The sequence below is a fragment of the Papio anubis genome, chromosome 4 (assembly GCF_008728515.1).
Source record: "Papio anubis isolate 15944 chromosome 4, Panubis1.0, whole genome shotgun sequence".
Lineage (NCBI taxonomy): Eukaryota > Metazoa > Chordata > Mammalia > Primates > Cercopithecidae > Papio > Papio anubis.
The window spans coordinates 180,828,020-180,846,902 of record NC_044979.1 but is presented as its reverse complement, the minus strand read 5'-3'; the positions used below and the strand labels follow the sequence as shown (position 1 = coordinate 180,846,902).

Sequence of the window (18,883 nt, the reverse complement as noted above, 5' to 3'; positions counted from 1 at the left end):
CCGAGAGGTAGCCTGCCCCACCCCACCTGCCAGGCTGGGCTCATCGGCCCTCCTGGTGAGGAAGCCCACGTCCAACCCTGCTGGGCACCTGCCTCCAACAGAGACTTAGTGGCTATTTACCTAAAGAGATTATTGAAGGAATTTTCTCATTTTACTCAGCCATGAGGACAAAGGGTCTTATTGAAACTGTTCTAATAGACTTACGCCCAGTCACGGGTCTCTCAGGCCACGTGAACGGTGGAGCCAGGAGTGGCGGTATCTGAAGCAGTTTCCTCCTGGGGCTGTGGGGTCCTTGTCCATACGGCATATCCGCACAGAAGGAGCCTGGAAGGTCTCACAGGCTGCCAGCCCAGCTGATCACCCCGACACCCCATCTCAGGGCCCGGGGCCTGCTCACCTGCCCATCCCAGCCGCTGTCCCTGTCCTCTGCAGCACAGCCACCTGGCCCCTGCACCCACATTGCTGTCGCTAGGCGTGCCTCTCGTTCCCTGCGTCTCCTGGCCAGAAGCCGGCCCCCACCCCTCGCAGACCCTAGAATTGTGAAACTGATGTGCAGCCGAGGGGTGTGCTCGTGGAAAAGTGGAGTGCTGCCCTTCCCGCGTGCCCAGCTCAGCACCGTGCGTGTGTGACTGTCTAGTCCCACGGCCAGCACTGCTAGCCGCCAGGGCAGGGTCACTTTCCACGTGAGGACAGGGTCTTGCCCTGGCTCTGGCTGTCAGTGGCGGGGCTGGGGCTGGAGCGGCAGAGCCATCTCCTTGACCCCTCATGAAGTGCCTTCTGCTCCTGGCCATTCTGCCTCTCTCCCTGCCACCCACTGACCAGATGGCATCTCTGCTCTTAGTGGAGGGCCACTGTCAACCGCCAAGGTTATTTATAGGGATGAGCATTATGTGTGGCGTTTCCCTTAAAATAACACAATAAGAAAAGTCTCTAGAGCGAAGATGTTTAAATCCCATCTGCCTGCCCTCTCATGTCGCACATTAACGGATTACAAAGTAGATTCCAGAAATTAAGCCATTCCACCAGGCCTTGGATGTCATCAGAGGGACGATGGGTGCAGGCGCTCTGCGCACCTGCCACTTGGCGGGGCCCCCTGATCTCAGCCCCTCTGGCTGCAGGAGAGGCCGGAGAAGAGCTTTATCACTCCCTACCTCCTGGGGTCCAACAAGAACTTCACACGGGAGCAGGCATGTGGGCGCCGAGGTGCGGGGGCGGCCACCGGTAGGTGGACGGGGAGCAGCTTTGGGGGCAAGGGAGGCCCAGCCTGCCAGGACTTGCCAGCCCCTGTTGTTGCTGGGCTTGTGTCTAGGAAGTTCGCGTAAGTGGTGTCTTGTGACCCAGCTTTCGCAAGTTGCTCTCCTGCCCAGTCTGACTTAAGAGATGTTCCACGTGGGTTCAAGGGTGTTCTTAAGCTGCGCCTACCGGGTTGAACTACAAGGTGCTTATCTGGTGCTTTGCTGGAGGCGATTAGGGGATTCCGGCTTCTCCCACTGCTTGTTGATGGCTTCGGGTAGAGCACCAGCCAGCAGCCTCAGGCGGTGGGCCTTGACCCAGCTGGCCCGGGCTGGCATTTCCAGCTCACTCCTGGGGCGAATGCCGCTTCCTCCGCAGCCTGCCACGGGCTGCCTGCATTCCCCTCACCAGCTCGGGTGGGCTGCTGAGCGCCAGCCATCTGGCTGCGGTGAGGAGCGTGGTTTCCTTTGCTCACATTTGCTCTGCCTCCATTTCTCCCTCCGTGGGCTGGTGTTTCCTGGCATCCCTGCGGTTGCTGTCCTCCTTGGACCTGGTTCCCTCTTCTGCTTCCTGGGGACCCCGTGCCCTTGGGATCGGACTGGCTGTGTGTTACATATGGTGTTTCTCTGGAGTCGTTTTGAATTTGGCCAAATTTCCCTCTGGGGTTTCTGCTTTGAGTGGCAGCTGAGCGCTTTCCGCGGCCGAGTCCCTGAGGTGCTCCTGGGTGGGTTGCGGTTGCCTAGAACCCCACTGGAACTGTGCTGTGTGGTGGGAGCTGCAGCCCCCACCCTCCTCCAGGGAAACCCCCGGCCCAGGACCCTGTGCATAGCCATCCTTCCTGACCTGCGGCCCATGCCCCGTCCCCAGCTGGTCCCTGTTGGGTGCCCTTCTCTGGCATCCAGTCCTGCTGCCCCACGCCCGGCCCTGCCTTCACGTCCTGCCTGCCTTCAGGCCTTGCCCACCTTCCCACCTCCCTGTTCAGAGAAGCCTCCCTGAGGCTGTCCAGGTGTAGATTTGGGCACAGTTCCCTGCACTCTGCCCATGCAGCCTGGACCCCAACCATGACCTGTGGAGAACAGGGCCGACGCCAGGCTCAGGCAGCGGGAGGCTGTCCTCGTGTCAGAGCCGTGGCCGCCTGACAGATGCCACCTCCCTGCTGGGACCGTTTTGGGGGCCCCTCCCCCAGCAGCCTTGTAAGTGGGTCGCAGGTCAGAGCTCTGGGCAGAGCCTCCCTGCTGTCTGCCTGCCAAGGCTGAGGAAGGGGGAGTAGGGGCCATCGAGGAGGTGCAGGGAGAGGAGCAAGAGGGCCCTGGGTCGGTGTTGGGGAGTGTTCAGGCTCCACCTTGACCCCGTGGTCTGCCAAGGGGGAGCTCTGCACTCGGTCCCTCAACTAAGACCAGGAGGTGCCGGATGAGGCCCCGGCCTGCAGAGCCGGTTCCTGGTGGAAGAGGAGGGTGAGGTGGGTGAGGCTTCTAGGACCCCCAGTGCCCTTTTCCAGAGAGCCGTGGGCTCTGGGGAGAGCCTCTTTGCTGGCTGTCTACCATTTTGACTCTGGGCTGTGGGCAGGACCTGTGCCCTGGCTAGGGGCTGGGGCGTGCATGCCCCCGCGCGGCCTCCTGTGTCTGGGGGTCAGGGGTCCCTGAGGCCCTAGGAGGGCCCCTGCCTCTGAGCCGCTTCTTTCGGAATCTGCAGGGGTTCCCTGGGCTGGCCCCGAGGAGGAGCCTCCCCCAGTCAAGCAGGCCGTCAAATGGGGCTGTTTGATGTCCCCAGGACATTGCTGTAAACACAGTGCAGAAGCCGATGGCCGGCCCTGAGGCTCTCTGTGACCCGGCATGGTCACTCAGCCTCCTGGCGCCTGACCAACCCTCAGTGTGTCCAGGAATGTCCTGAGCAGGATGAAGTGCGGGAGGGACCTTGGGTGCCTGGTGCTGCTGGGACCACAGCCTTCGGGTCAGCTTGGTCTCCATGAGGGTGCAGGCTCCGGGGTGCGACCTCAGGGTGCCCTGAGGTGGGGTCTCTGGGCAGCCTTCCCCTGAGCCCCTGGGAAGCTTCTCAGCATGCTGGCCTGGCTGCAGGGTCCTGTTCCCCAGCTGTTCACAGTAGCCGGTGGCCAGACTCCGAGCACATCGGGCCACACATCTTGGGTGTGCCAGACACGAGGCTGAGAGGCCCTGGGGAGGAGGCGTGGCTCGGCGCCGCACCCCTGTGCTGACCCAGGGTTTGGTCTTCTTAAGTGTGGCTGGCAGGGGCTGAGGTCACCTGGGGCAGCATGAGTAGGGCTGTGGGGTTGCTGGTGGTCAGGCCTGAGTCAGGTGGGGCCTACTGGAGGCCCAGAGTCCAGCAGGGCCCTGCTGGCCCACCTGGTACCAACCTCCAGCGGATCTGAGGTGGGGTCTGGTGGGGCCTCTGGGCAGGGCCACCTGCTGAAAATGCACCTGGGCCCCAGGGGAGGCTCCAAGCATAAGGTGGCTCCCACGTCAATCCCCAGGGAGGGGCAAGGCAAGTGGCTTGGGCCTCACGGGGGTGGGGCCTCTTCCTCTGGACTGTGCCCAGGTGAGCCCAAGTGTGCCTGCAGAAGCCCTGGCCCCTGCCAAGCCAGCTGGGGACATTTGGTGCCTGCCTGGAGTAGAGTCTGGGGCAGTGCCCTCTGACCTTGTCCTGTAGGAGGCAGCACCCCCAGACCCATGCCCAGCTCCACGTTCCCATGGAAGGTGGATGTGTGTTGAGCCCACAGGCACGGAAGCCAGGCCTGGAGTGTCCACCGGCAGCTCAGTGGCCAAGGCTGTGGAGCTGGGTTCCCACGTAACATGTGATGGAGGAGGTGGGGGTGGGCAGGCCGACAGCCTGTGCTCCCCCTCCTGGGTGGGTGCAGGGCGGCTGCAGGGGCGCTTGTCCCCCTCCCTGCCCCTGGGTTGGAGCCTGGCCTTAAAGATCTTGCTCTGGGGACTAGTGTGAGATGGGAGTGCGCAGCCCAGGGCCCTCTGCCCTTCCCCACGCCCTCTCTTTCCCCTTCTTCCCTTTCCTGTCTTTCTTCCCCTGCTGGGTTCCCCACAGTCCCTCCCACGAACCTGCTGTTTTCTGTGCCTTCTGTTTTTGTCTCTCTCCAGGAAGGATGGAAGGACCTTGTGTTAGTGTGAATGTGTTACGGGTTACAGCTCTGTTTTCCATATTGTTTAAGATGAAATAAAACCATGTTTTTATGCTATTAAAAATAGAGAAGCTGGCTGGGTGTAGTGGCTCGCGCCTGTAATCCCAGCACTTTGGGAGGCCAAGGTGGGCGGATCACCTGAGGTCAGGAGTTCGAGACCAGCCCTGTCCAACATGGTGAAATCCCTTCTCTACTAAAAATACAAAAATCAGCCAGACATGGTGGTACGCAGCTGTAACTCGGGAGGCTGAGGCAGGAGAATTGCTTGAACCTGGGAGGTGGAGGTTGCAGTGAGCTAAGATTGTGCCACTGCACTCCAGCCTGGGCGACAGAGCAAGACTCTGTCTCAGAAAAAAATAAAAATAAAACTAGAGAAGCTTAGATGAACAGGATTGTTAATAACGATTCCTTCTGTGGCTACTGTCAGCTTTCTGCAGGCAAACGCTCCCAGGCTCCTGGGACGGTCGGGAGCCAGAGGTCCCTGTTCAGAGAGGACGATGCAATGGGACATGGGACAGGGGCATGTTGGGGAGAGGGGTCACACCAGGCAGTGTTGGGGCAGGAAGCCGTCAGCAGCCATGACCTCGGGCGGGCTGTGTCCGCGGCAGCCCCAGCATTGCTAATGCCTAGTGGGGCGCCCGCCCGCCTGTCCGCAGGTCACCAACAAGATCACGCCGGTGCTGTCGTACTCCTACCTGGCCGTGCTGGTGCCCGTGTTCTTGCTCACCGACTACCTGCGCTACACGCCGGTGCTGCTGCTGCAGGGGCTCAGCTTTGTGTCGGTGTGGCTGCTGCTGCTGCTGGGCCGCTCGGTGGCACACATGCAGCTCATGGAGTTCTTCTACAGTGTCACCATGGCCGCGCGCATCGCCTACTCCTCCTACATCTTCTCTCTCGTGCGGCCCGCGCGCTACCAGCGTGTGGCCGGCTACTCGCGCGCTGCCGTGCTGCTGGGTGTGTTCACCAGCTCCGTGCTGGGCCAGCTGCTGGTCACCGTGGGCCGAGTCTCCTTCTCCACGCTCAACTACATCTCGCTGGCCTTCCTCACCTTCAGTGTGGTCCTCGCCCTCTTCCTGAAGCGCCCCAAACGCAGCCTCTTCTTCAACCGCGACGACCGCGAGCGGTGCGAAGCCTCGGCTTCGGAGCTGGAGCGCATGAACGCCGGCCCGGGCGGGAAGCTGGGGCGCGCGCTGCGGGCGGCCTGCGGGGACTCCGTGCTGGCGCGGATGCTGCGGGAGCTGCGGGATAGCCTGCGGCGGCCGCAGCTCCGCCTTTGGTCCCTGTGGTGGGTCTTCAACTCGGCCGGCTACTACCTGGTGGTCTACTACGTGCACATCCTGTGGAACGAGGTGGACCCCACCACCAACAGCGCACGAGTCTACAACGGCGCGGCCGATGCTGCCTCTACGCTACTGGGTACGCGCGCCCTGGTCCCCGAGGCTCCCCGTTCACCCCCTGCCCCGTGGATCCTTCCCCCGGAGGCTCCCCTTTGCCGCCCCATGCCCCGTGGATACCTTAACGCAGAGCCTCCCCACCACCTCCCTCTGCCCCATGGATCCTTGCCCCGGAGGCTCCCCCTCCCCGCCCCCTGTCCCATGGATGCTTTCCCCCAGAGGCTCCCCGCCCCATGCAGTTTCAGGTTCTTTGCTTTGTTCTGATCCTGGCCTCATTTCTTTGTCCGGAGCCTTTTATTTTCGGTTTCATGATTTTGTTCTGATCTTCTTCCAGAGCCTTTTGTTCCTGATCCTGATAGCCTCGACTTTGTTCTCGAGCCTCGACCACTTTGTTCAGTTCTCATTTCTTCCTATCCTTATTCTCCCCGGCTCCCCGCCCCTCCCCCCTGCCCCGCCACCTTCCCTCAGAGGCTTCTGCCACCTCCTCCTGCCCCGTGGCCCCCCAGGGCCGCTGCAACGCCCCATCCCTCCCGTCTCAGGTGCCATCACGCCCTTTCACAAGCCAGAAGATCCATGGCGGGGCAGCTTGGTCCGTTGCTCATCTGCATGCCACGGGCCACGAGGTCGGCTGGTCTCTCCTCTGGCGCCAAGACGTAGTGACCCACAGCAGTGGCCTGCTGTTCCTCAAGGTTCTACTAGGTTCCTCGTGGCTCCATCGCCACGTGAGTTCCAGAAGGGTGGGGAGCCGGGTGGCAGGTTCAGGATCACGCCTAGCCATGAGAGCCCTATCTTCTCCCCACAAGGGCTTCTAGCGCCGATTGTGCCAGGTGCTGGGTCCTTTCGCCCAGCCACCTGGAACTGACCGGGGTCCCCGCTTGTCTCTCCCTGGGACCTGGGGCATCCCTGCCTGTGCCATCCAGCTGCTATCCCAGGCCCTCCGCGCTCCTCTCTGAAGCCTGCTGGGCTTGCTGCCCTGCTCCCAACCCCATCCTCCAGGCCCCATCCAGGCAGGAGCGGGAGCATGCACCTGTGTGAGTTCATCCTCAGCTTACACTCACACCAGGCACTCACACCACAACACACACACACCACACGCTCCCACATGGACACACACCACACACTCATGAACACACACCACATGCTCACAGATGGACACACGATATAGACACACCACACTCTCACATGGACACACACCACACACATGAACACACCACACACATGAACACACCACACACACACAGACATGCACCACACACGCGAACACACCATGGACACGCATCACACACATGAACACACACACTGACACACACCACACGTGAACACACCACACATATACGGACACCCACCACACATGAACACATACCACACTCACATTGACACGCACCACACACGTGAACACACCACACACACGGACACACCACACACATGAACACCACACGCTCACACATGCACATCCACCACACGTGAACACATACCACACACTCACCAATGGACACTCACCACACACTCTTACCACACGTGCACACACATGGACAAACACTACACTCACACATGGATATATCACACATGGACATAGACTACACATGGACACCACACACGGACAAACGCATGCTCACATGAACACACCACACACTTGGACACACACCACACGCTCACAGATGGACACACACCATATGCACGGACACACACCATACGCTCACACATGGACACACCCACACATTGACACACCTACCACATACTCAGACCACACACACTGACACCCTGTGTGCTCACACCCGCCCCTGCCTCCTTGGACCTGCCCCCTCTTTCCTGCCAGGTGGGAGGACTTTGGCCCCAGCTCCCCTTCCTGGGCCTCCACTCCAGGGTGGCCTCCGAACTCTGTCTCCCTCCCTCTGTGGGTCGTCCCCCTGAGGCTTACGCTGGCCACGAGCCTGTTGAGCTGAGAGCGCCCTGCCGACTCTTGCATTGTGCCCTCTGCATTGCTAGCCTCATCCCTGCAGCATTCTACCTGGATGTGCCCAGCCCCGTACTTCCCCTCCTCCCCACACTAGGCAGCAGTCTCCTGGCATGGGCAGCCCGGCCCACCCTTCTCTCCTGCCCCTGCCATACTTGGGGCCCCTTTTGCTCCTGTGTGGCCGCTCTCTCCATGCTCCCTGAGGCCCATGCAGGGCTCTTGCTGCCCCGACCTTGCCAGCATGGTGAGGGCCAGGGGCCTCTGCTGATGTGCCGTCCCATTGCTGCTGCATCCAGGGGGACAATGCCTGAAAGGTTTTAGTTACAAAGTCATTGATGCCCATCGCAGAAAATCCAACACGGTGCAGCAGTGTGCAAAGCAGAAAACTGCCATTTGCTACGGGGAATCCCAGCATTTTCTGCTTGTCTGTGTTGAGTTGATGTCAGACACAGACGTAGGTGGTCACTCCAGGTCATGAGTGGTGGGCCTTACAACCCATCCCCAGTCTGTGGGCAAAGTCACCATTTCATTTTTTCTTTTTTTTTTTTTTTTGAGACGGAGTCTCGCTGTGTCTTCCAGGTTGAAAGTGCAGTGGCCGGATCTCTTCAGCTCATTGCAAGTCTCCGGTTTTACCATTCTCCTGCCTAGAAGCTCTCCCGAAAGAAGTTGGGACTACAGGCTTCACCACCGCCTCGGGCTAGTTTTTGTATTTTTAGCAGAGACAGGGTTTCACCGTTAGCCAGGATGGTCTCCAACTCCCGACCTCGTGATTCGCCCGCCTCGCCTCCCCAAAGTGCTGGGATTACAGGCTTGAGCCACCGCTACCGCCTGTTTCCATTTTTCTTACAACAGAAGAACACTGAGATGAATGCCCTTCTACCTACATTTTTCTTTCCAAATTCTAATAATGGCCCTCAGGTGGATTCCTGGAAGGGGAATGGCCAGGTTGGAGAGTCTGTGCTTTTGAAAGGTTTCTGTCGATATTGCAGGTACCCTGCAGGCTGGCATGCGGGCTTTCTCCCCATCAGGATGATGGAGTGGCCTTCCCACCCTCCCTGAGCCCCTGATGGACCAGCTGGGCTCCCAGCCTTCCTTCACAAGAGCGAGGCTGGCCGGCCTGCTGTGGACTGAGTGGCCCCTGTGTGTCTCCTGACTGTGTTGGGACTCACTTTCCTCTCTCCTGATCTGGGGAGCGCTCATCTGTATCATGTATTGTCAATCACTCCAGCTCCCCATCATGCCCCACACTCGTTTGCCTTTAATTCAACTCCCAGTGTTTCTCAGTGTCCTTGGAAGCACCCTGGGGGCTGGCCTACCCAGCGCAACGTCCAGAAGCTCGTTTGTGCTGGGTTTTCCCTGCTGTTCATCTGCCCTTTGTCCTGCTGACCTGCTCACCGACCTCTAAGGAGCCCGCCCCTCACTGCCACCACCAGTCTCTATCTGTGCACTGTCCCCCGCCTGTCCCTCATCTCCAGTGCCTGGCAGCACAGACACCTCTGCCCTTCTCTAAAGAGTTTCTGGCATTTTTGTTTATTTTTTCTTCAGGTGAACTTTAGGATATTTTTTTGTCCAGTTCTTTTTTTTTCTTTTTTTTTTTTTTTTTAAAGCACTTTGGCGGATTTTAATTGGAACTGCATCTGAAGACTAGTTTCTCTGCAGAGCACCAGAAGCCTTGTATGTCACCTCTCCATGTCAGGAATATGGTGCCTTCATTCCTGGACATGTGCATGCCACCGCCCACTTCCAGGGCTCGCGGTAACCGGCTGCCACTCACCTCCAGGGCCCTCCCTGCCTGGCTGCCACTCACCTCCAGGGCCCACCCTAACCGGCTGCCACTCACCTCCAGGGCCCACTCCTAACCGCTGCCACTCACCTCCAGGGCCCACCCTAACCGGCTTGCCACTCACCTCCAGGGCCCGCCCTGCCTGGCTGCCACTCACCTCCAGGGCCCACCCTAACCGGCTGCCACTCACCTCCAGGGCCCACCCTAACCGGCTGCCACTCACCTCCAGGGCCCACCCTAACCGGCTGCCACCACCTCTCCAGGGCCCACCCTAACCGGCTGCCACTCACCTCCAGGGCCCACTGTATCTGGCTGCATTCACCTCAAGGCCTACTCTGCCTCCAGGCCCACCCACCTCCCACCCAGCTGCCACTCACCTCCAGGGCCCGCCCTACCCGGCTGCTGCTCATTTCCAGGGCCTGCTCTGTCCAGCTGCTGCTCCCTCACCAACTGTGGTTTCACTGCTCCTCTAATTTATCGAACATTTAACCATGAAAGACTTTCGTTCCAGACTTTTCTGTCTGTGCCCAGGGGTTCTCTTGATGATGATTTTCCGAGCGTTTTGAGATGCCTGTGACCTGGTCCGTCCCAGAGCTCACGGGAGCCCTTCTAGGCATCTTGTTGAGTTTGTGTTTTGTGACACCCATTGTACAGGTTCAGCATCCCTAATCAAAACACCCAGAATTCAGCCGGGTGCGGTGGCTCACGCCTTTGATCCCAGCACTTTGGGAGGCCGAGGTGGGCAGGTCACCTGAGGCCAGAAGCTCGAGACCAGCCTTGCCAACATGGTGAAACTGTCTCTACTAAAAATACAAAAATTAGCTGGGCATTGTGGCGCATGCCTGTAATCCCAGCTACTCGAAAGACTGAGATGGGAGAATTGCTTGAACCCAGGGGGCAGAGGTTGCAGTGAGCTGAGATTGTGCCATTGCACGCCTGGGCAACAGAGTGAGACTCCATCTAAAAAATAATAATAACAACAACAAAAACAACAAAATCCAGAATTTGAAATACTCCAAAATCTGACAGTTTTTGAGCTCTGAAAAGACAACGCAGTGGAAAATCCCACACCTGACCTTGTTTGACAAGTCTCAGAACACGGTCAAAAGTTTCTTCATGCACAAAATTACTCCAGAACTCAGGGTGAGGCCCTGGGCAGTAGCATCCCCTTTGGCTTGCAAATGTTTGTTAGGTATTATATAAAATCACCTTTTGACTGTACGTATACCGTGTATATGAGCATAAATGAATTTCATGTTTAGACTTGGGTTCCATCCTCAAGGTATCTCCTTATGGATATGTGAATATTCCAAAATCCAAAACCTCTGGCCCCAGGCATTTTGGATAAGGGACCCTCACCCTGTACTGAGCCAGGGGCATGCAGCACATACCAGAATGGCCCCTCGAGGGTGGGTGGCCTGGGTGTTGGCTCCTGTCTGGGAGGGGCGGGCATGTGTGGGAGAGATGGGGGCCTGGTTGGGGGCTTATGCGTGCCCTGGGACCTCATGGCTGCCCGGCGAGTCATGGGCTGGTGGGAGCCGGGCTGCAGGCTTTTCGCTGTTGCTGCTTCTCGTTCTCCCAGCAGCGCCTGATCTGCCCGCTCTTCCTGTTCAGCTTTCAGATCGCATCTTCTCTGTCTAAAGAGCTCTGTGCCCTGGTCTTCGGGGTCAACACGTTCTTTGCCACCGTTGTCAAGACCATCATCACCTTCATTGTCTCGGATGCGCGGGGCCTGGGCCTCGCGGTCCGCAAGCAGGTGAGCCCATTTCAGGCCTGCATCCTTGGGGAGGGAAGCTACTTGTGGGGACGTTGCCAAGGCCTTCTGGTGCCCTCTTGATGTGGAATTCACTGTGGGCCGGTGGCACAGGGTGCGGGCCTGGGGCTTCCGGTGGGACACACCAGGCCAGCGAGAGCAGGAAATGAGAGAGACCCCAGCAGGGCTCAGTTGTTGTGGGTGGGAGCCTCCGTCAGGCCCTGGGCCTTGGTGGAAGCGACTGAGTCTCTGCTCGCCAGGGCGGACCTGTCCTTGTCTCTGTTCTCGGCCTGTGGCTGCTGGAACTGGGTGTCCTTGAGCCCTGGCTAGAGGCCACGTGAGCTTTGTTCTCTTCAGGAAGGAGAGCTGAGCAGAGCCACTCAGCAGTGTTGGCATGCAGGCTTCTGCGGGTGCCCTCCCCTTCCCCACCTCTGGCGGGCCTTTGCTGCTTCTAAGAGGAGCTGGAAAACACACATTTAACTCCTGAAGGTCCCAGCCAAGGCCGGGTCTCCAAGTGAGCTGGATACAGCCATGGTGGGCGTGGTGTGAGAGGTCCTCCCGGGCTCCTCAGGACTGCCCCGCCCCAGCCTGCAGCTAGACGGATGCGCTTGGCGGGTGGGACAAGGGCTTTGTCCACCTGCGGCCCAGGTCTCACTGGGCAGGGGGACTGTCAGGGCTGGCCCTGATCCTCTGGGGGTGCCGCGTCTGTTCAGCCTCAGTGACTCGAGCTCAGGGTGAGGCCTGGGCAACAGCAGGCATCCCCTTCAGCTTGCGAATGCCTGTTAGGTGAGGGTGGCTGTTGCTCACTCATCGAAATGCATCCTTCAGCCCAAGAGTGTCATTAGGGCCTGTCCACACTGCCAGTCCACGTGGCCCCGTTCCACAGAGCCCTCCGGCTGCAATGCGCCTGACCCAGGTGTGAACACTCAGGGTGGGTGACCCTCTGAGGCCCGGGGGTGAACACTCAGGGCGGTGACCCTCTGAGGCCCGGGGGTGAACACTCAGGGCGGTGACCCTCTGAGGCCCGGGGGTGAATGCTCAGGGCGGTGACCCTCTGAGGCTTGGGGGTGAATGCGTCCAGGCCTGGCCTGGGTGGACACAGCCTCCTGGTGACCGGGCTGGTCTCAGGTCTGCAGAAAGGGGGCCCAGAAGGCTTCTGTTGAATGCATGGCCCCGGGGGGGGGGCGCTGGCAGTAGTCCAGCTGGCCTTGGAGGGGCTCCAGCACCCTGTAGGAAGTCCTCCCCATTCTTGGAGCCCCTAGTTACCTCTGCCCTCAGACAGCGGTGGCTGCCAGTGTGTCTGGGTGTGGCCCCCGCCAGGCTGGGCCTGGCTTTTGACCTGCCTCTGGGTGCTGACTGCCCCTGACTACTGTGCCCCCGCCCACCTACATCCCTCTGTGACCGCCTCTTGTTCAGCCCCTGGCAGCTGGAGGGGCAGATGCCTGAGGGCCCTTTAGGGACCCTGTGCGTGTGCTCCCCTGCAGCTGCCCTATGGAGGGGACCCCTCACAGTGGACTTCTAAGGGCCCATGGGGGCTTGGTGCAGGGGGTGGTGCAGTTCTTCCCGAGAGGGCTGCTCACGAGGAAGCCCTTTCGCTTCTCAGCTGGTCCTTGTCCTGGTGTGGCCACGGAGGCCGTGGGGAGATGGCTACGGGGAGGTGGAGGCAGGTTCTGGCCTGTGGCTGCCTCTTGTCACATGGAGAAAAAGCACACGGACTTTTCTCGGGCTGGTTTGATTTCCAGGTTAAAAAGTAACTAGTGGGGCATTTTGCTCATGGCTAGACATCCTGTTGGGTCTAGAGGAGGTGGTGCCGGCTCCTCTTGCCCCCCTGCCTGTTACTGGGTGCCAAGTGTCCACTCTCGCTCCTCCAGCATGGGGAGAACAGCTAGAGGAGTTCAGACTTGGTTGCGGGTAGAGTCTAGAGACGGGTGGGAGCCGTGTTGGAGCACGGCGGGGCAGACAGGCCTGGAGCTTGCCTGGGTTTGCCTGCTTTTTAAATTAAGCTTTATATTTGGGTAATCTTATATTCACATGCTGTTTAATAAATAATACAGGGAGATCCATGTACCCCATACCCAGTTTTCACAGTGGTCACATCTTACAGTTCTGCAGCACATCACAACCAGCATGGTGACAGTCGGGATCCGGAACATTCTGTCCCCACAGGGATCCCTCACGCCGCTCTTTACAGTCACGGCCCACCCTGCTCCCAAGCCTCACCTCCTCTTTAACCCCTGGCAACCACTACCCTCTTCTCCACTTGTATAAGTTTGTCATTTCATAAACACAGTTATGCATTGGGTATCGTTTAGGGATTGGCGCTGTTCACTCAACGTTGTTCTCTGAACATTCATCCAGGTGGTTATTGTGGCTCTAGCTGATTCCTTCTTGCTGCTGAGTGGTGTTCAGGGTGTGGATACAGCACACTTTATTTAACTATTCACTATGAAAGACTTGTTTCCAGTGTGGGGTATTACAAATAAAGCTGCTACAGACTTTCTTTTACAGTTTGTGTGAATATAGGTTTTCCTTTCCCTGGGACACACGCCCAGAAGTGCAAATGGGGGGTCACCAGGTAGTTGCCTGTTTATGAAGAAGCAACCCACTTTCCATAGCAATTGTACCTTTTTGTATCACCACCAGACTTTGAGAGATCAGTCACAGTGTCTTCAGTATGTCGTGTTGCTACCTGTTTTTATTTTGGCCATTGTGATAGGTGTAGTGATATTTGATTGTGGTTTTAATTTGCATTTCCCTGGGGGATAACGTTGTTTTAATTTGCATTTCCCTGGTGGATAATGATGTTGAACATCTTTTTATGTCCTTATTTTCCATTTGCAAAATCTTCACATCTTCTGCCCATTTTCTCATTGGATTTTTCATTTTTTTTTTTTTTTTTTTAAGACAGAGTCTTGCTCTGCCGCCCAGGCTGGAGTGCAGTGGCGTGATCTTGGCTCACTGCAAGCTCCGCCTCCCAGGTTCACGCCATTCTCCTGCCTCAGCCTCCCGAGTAGCTGGGACTACAGGCGCCCGCCACCTCGCCCGGCTAGTTTTTTTGTATTTTTTAGTAGAGACGGGGTTTCACCGTGTCATCCAGGATGGTCTCGATCTCCTGACCTCGTGATCCGCCCGTCTCGGCCTCCCAAAGTGCTGGGATTACAGGCTTGAGCCACCGCGCCCGGCCGGATTGTTCATTTTTATACTCTTGAGTTTTAAGCATTGTTTGTGTACTCCAGATTTTAGTCCTTTGTTGGATATATACAGTTTGTAGTTTTTTTCAACTCTGTAGCTTGTTGTTTCATCTACTTAACATGGTCTTTTACAGAACAAGTATTTTTTAACTCCCATGAGGTCTGATTTAACAGTTTTTCCTTTTATGGAAACTCTTTGCCTAGCCCTAAATTCAGAAGATTTTCCTTAAATTTCTTTTTTAAAGTTTTGTGTTTTTACATTTAAGTCTCTGATCAGCTTTGAGTTGATTTTTGTATAAGATGTGAAGTTTAGGTTGAGGTCACTTTTTTTGGCCTGTGTATCCATTTATTCCAGCATCGTTTGTTGAAAAGACTTAGCTCTCCCCATTGAATTACTTTTGTACCTTTGTCAAAAGTTGGGCCTATTTATGTGAGCCTGCTTCTGGGCTCTTTATCCTGTTCCATTGAACTATGTGTTTCCCGTTGTACCAATATCTCACCATCTTGGTTATGAAGCTTTCTAGCAAGTTTTGAAATTGGATGGACTGATTCCTCCAACCTTTTTATTCAAAATTGTTTTGACTATTATAGTTTCTTTGCCTTTCCATATACATTTTAGAGTAATCTCGTCTATATCTACAAAAATTCTTGCTCAGATTTTGTTGGGAATTGCAATTAAGCCAGTATATCAATTTTGGGAGAACTGACATGCTGACTGTGTTGTTTTCCAATCCATGAACATGGCATATCTTTCCAATTATTTAGATCTTTGATTTCTTTCAGCATTTTGTAGTTTTCAGCATATGAGTACTGTGCATGTTTTAGTTTATGCTTTTTTTAAAGTAAATCAAACCGTATCTTGAAATTTGTTATCTGCATTAGCCTGTTTGGGCTGCCATAGCCAAATATCACAAACTGGCCGACAAACAGCAGAAATGCGTTCTCTCACAGCTCTGGATGCCGGAAGTCTGAGATTAAGGTGTTGGCAGGTTGGTTTCTCCTGATGCCTCTCTTCTTGGCTTGCAGATGGCATTTTCTCCCTTTATCTTCATATGGTCTTTTTTTCTGTGTGTGGTCCTCCCTGGTATCTGTTTTTTTTTTTTTTTTTGAGATGGAGTTTCCCTCTTGTTGCCCAGGCTAGCGTGCAATGGTGTGATCTTGGCTGATCGTAGCCTCCTCATCCCGGGTTCAAGCAATTCTTCCTCAGCCTCCCGAGTAGCTGGGATTACAGGCATGTGCCACCATGCCTGCTTAACTTTGTGTTTTTAGTAGAGACAGGGTTTCTCCATGTTGGCCAGGCTGGTCTCACACTCCAGACCTAGGTGATCTGCCCGCCTCGGCCTCCCAAAGTGCTGGGATTACAGGCGTGAGCCACCGTGTCTGGCTAGTGTCTGTCTTCTTATAAGGACACCCAGTCAGGTTGGAGTAAGATGCCATCCTTATGACCTCATTTAACTGTAATTACCTTTTGAAAGGCCCTATCTTCAAATGCAGTGACATTGCGGATTAGGACTTCAACATATGAATTGGGGGATGGGTTCACAATAGTGAACCCAATAGTGTATACGTGTTCATTGCTAGTGTATAGAAATATAGTTGATATTTGTGTGTTTATCTTGTATACTGCAATTTTGCTGAGCTTACTTATTAGTTCTAGGAGGCTTTTCTGTTTTTTGGTCTTTTGTTTTTTAAATTCCTTGAGATTTTCTATGTAGATAATTATGTCATCTGCAAAAATTTCTTCCTTTCTGATCTGTATATCTTTTATTTCTTAGTGCACTGGCTGCAACTTTATTAATTCCTTATTTCTGCTTACTTTAGATTTATTTTGCTGTTCTTTTTCTAGGTTCTGGAGGTGAGCTATTGATTTGAGACTTTCCTCTTTTCTAATTTATGCATCTAATGCTATAAATTTCCCCACTCAGTACTGCTTTAGTTGCATCCCACAAATCTTAATAGGCTATGTTTTCATTTTCATTCAGTTCAGTGTGTTTTTTGATGCATCATTATCTCAACTTTTGTTGTTTAATTTCCAAGTGTTTTGAGATTTTCCTGTTGTTATTAATTTCTTTTTTGATTATATTGTGATCAGAAAACACATTCTATAATTATTTCAGTCCTTATAAATTTGTTAAGATTTGTCTTATGACCCAGAATATTATCCGTTTTGATATACTGTGGACACTTGAAAGAATGTATATTCTGCTTTTGGGTGGAGTGTTCTGTAAATGCTGATCGGATCCTGTTGGCTGATGGTATTGATTTCCTCTCAGTTCTTGTGGATTTTCTGTCTAGTTTTATTATTATTGAGAGGGGGTATTGAAGTCTCCTAAGTATAATTGTGGATCTATTTCTCCTTTCAGTTCTGTCATGTTTTTGCTTCACATATTGGTAGCTCTTTTGTTTGTTGCATACGCGTTTGGGATTGAAATTTGTCTTGGTGGACTGACCTTCTTGTCAATTGTGTAATAGTGGATTATATTATGTCCTTCTCTGTCTCGTCTTTTTTTTTTTTTTTTTTTGCTCGGAAGTTTACTTTACCTGACATTAATATAGCCACCCCTGCTTTCCTTTGATTAATGTTTGCATGATACATCTTTTTCCATCGTTTTACTTTCAGCCTTCCTATCTTGGTATATTTGAAGTGAGCTTCTTGTAGACAGCACGTGGTTGAGTCATGTTTTAAAATCTACTTTGCTAATCTCTGTCTTACAGTTGGTGTATTTAGACCATTTATATTTAATGTGATAATTTGTATATTAGGGCTTAAGTCTGCCATTTCGTTTTTTTTTTTTTTTTTTTTTGAGACGGAGTCTCGCGCTGTGTCACCCAGGCTGGAGTGCAGTGGCGCGATCTCGGCTCACTGCAAGCTCCGCCTCCCAGGTTCAGGCCATTCTCCTGCCTCAGCCTCCGAGTAGCTGGGACTACAGGCGCCCGCCACCACGCCCGGCTAGTTTTTTGTATTTTTAGTAGAGACGGGGTTTCACCATGTTAGCCAGGATGGTCTCGATCTCCTGTCCTCGTGATCCGCCCGCCTCGGCCTCCCAAAGTGCTGGGATTACAGGCTTGAGCCACCGCGCCCGGCCTGCCATTTCGTTTTTAATTTTTCATTTATTCTGTTTTTAGTTTCTGTTTACATTTTTTCAGCTTCCAGTGGGTTACTTGTACATCCTTTAGAATTTTGTTTGGTTTATCTATTGTGTTTTTGAATGTACTTAGTATAGCTTTTTTGGTTGCTTTATGTATTACATTACTAGTTTGAGTGAAGTATAGAAACTTTGCCTGCCTTTATGTCACTTTATCATCTCCCGCTTACAGTACAATTATCTTAAATATTTTCTCTACATACCTTTAGTGCTACATAAGAAAATATTGTAATTTTTGCATTAATCATCAAACATATTTTAGAAAACTCAAGAAGGAAAGTCTGTTTTATTTACCCATAATGTTGCCTACTATGGTATTTCCTCTTTCCTGTTATTTCAAGATTCTTTCCTTCTTTAGTAATTTCCTTTCTGTTTAGAGAACTTGTTTTTTGTTTTTTTTTTTGCCATTATTTTAGATAGATCTGCTGGTTATGAATTTCTTCTCTTAGTTTTTCTTCATCTGACAGTGTCTTGATTGCTCTTTTATTCTTGAAGGATGTTTTCACTGGATATAGGATGTTGGGTAGACTGTTCTTTTTTTTAGCCTGTGAGAAATGTGGTGCCCCTTCCTCATAGCTTTCAGGATTTTTGATGAGAAATTAGTGTTATTCAAATTGCTTGTCCATGAAGGGCCATTTTTCTCTGGCCACTACCAAGATATTTAAATTTATTTTTATCGTTAGCTTATAGAAGTTTGAATATGGTATGTGTTGGTGTGATTTTGTTTGGGTTTTCTGTTTGGGGTTTGCTCAGCTTCATGAATCTGCAGTGTACGTCTCACCAAATTTGGGAAGTTTTCAGCCATTATTTCCTAAAGTGCTCTTTGAACCCCACTCCTTTTCTCCTCTTTTTCTAGAACCCCCGTGTCACAAATGTTAGGTTCATGTTATGAAACCCCACAAGGAATGAGACTTCGTTCATTTTTTTTTCAGTCCATTTTTTCTTTTGTTCAGGTTGGATAATTTATATTGTTCTACCTCCAGTTCATTGATCATTTCTCTGCCTCTTCTATTTTGTTGAGATGATTCATTAAGTTTTAAATTTTTGGTTATTGTATTTTTCAGTTCTAAATTTTTTTTATTTCTCCCATTTCTTTGCTGTGACTGTGTTTTTTCATTTGTTTCCAGCATGTTTCTTATTGTTCACTGAAGCATTTTTATGGTGGCTGCTTTAAGATCTTTCTCAGCGAATTCTACCATTCCTGTTGTCTTAGTGTTGGTGTCTATTAATTGTTTTTCAGGTTGAGATCTCTGTGGCTTAGTGTGCCAAGGGACTTTTTAG

General features: G+C 53.4%; 1 protein-coding gene across 1 annotated transcript in view; it reads left to right on the top strand.

The window, feature by feature from the left end:
• SLC19A1 (solute carrier family 19 member 1) overlaps window positions 1-18,883 on the top strand; it is a 28,846-nt gene that overhangs the window by 7,176 nt on the left and 2,787 nt on the right. Inside the window, exons 3-6 of the mRNA XM_031665883.1 lie at window positions 5,038-5,797; window positions 6,315-6,364; window positions 9,426-9,484; window positions 10,887-11,268. Coding sequence (XP_031521743.1) covers window positions 5,038-5,797; window positions 6,315-6,364; window positions 9,426-9,484; window positions 10,887-11,268 — 1,251 coding nt within the window. The remainder of the gene's footprint in view (window positions 1-5,037; window positions 5,798-6,314; window positions 6,365-9,425; window positions 9,485-10,886; window positions 11,269-18,883) is intronic.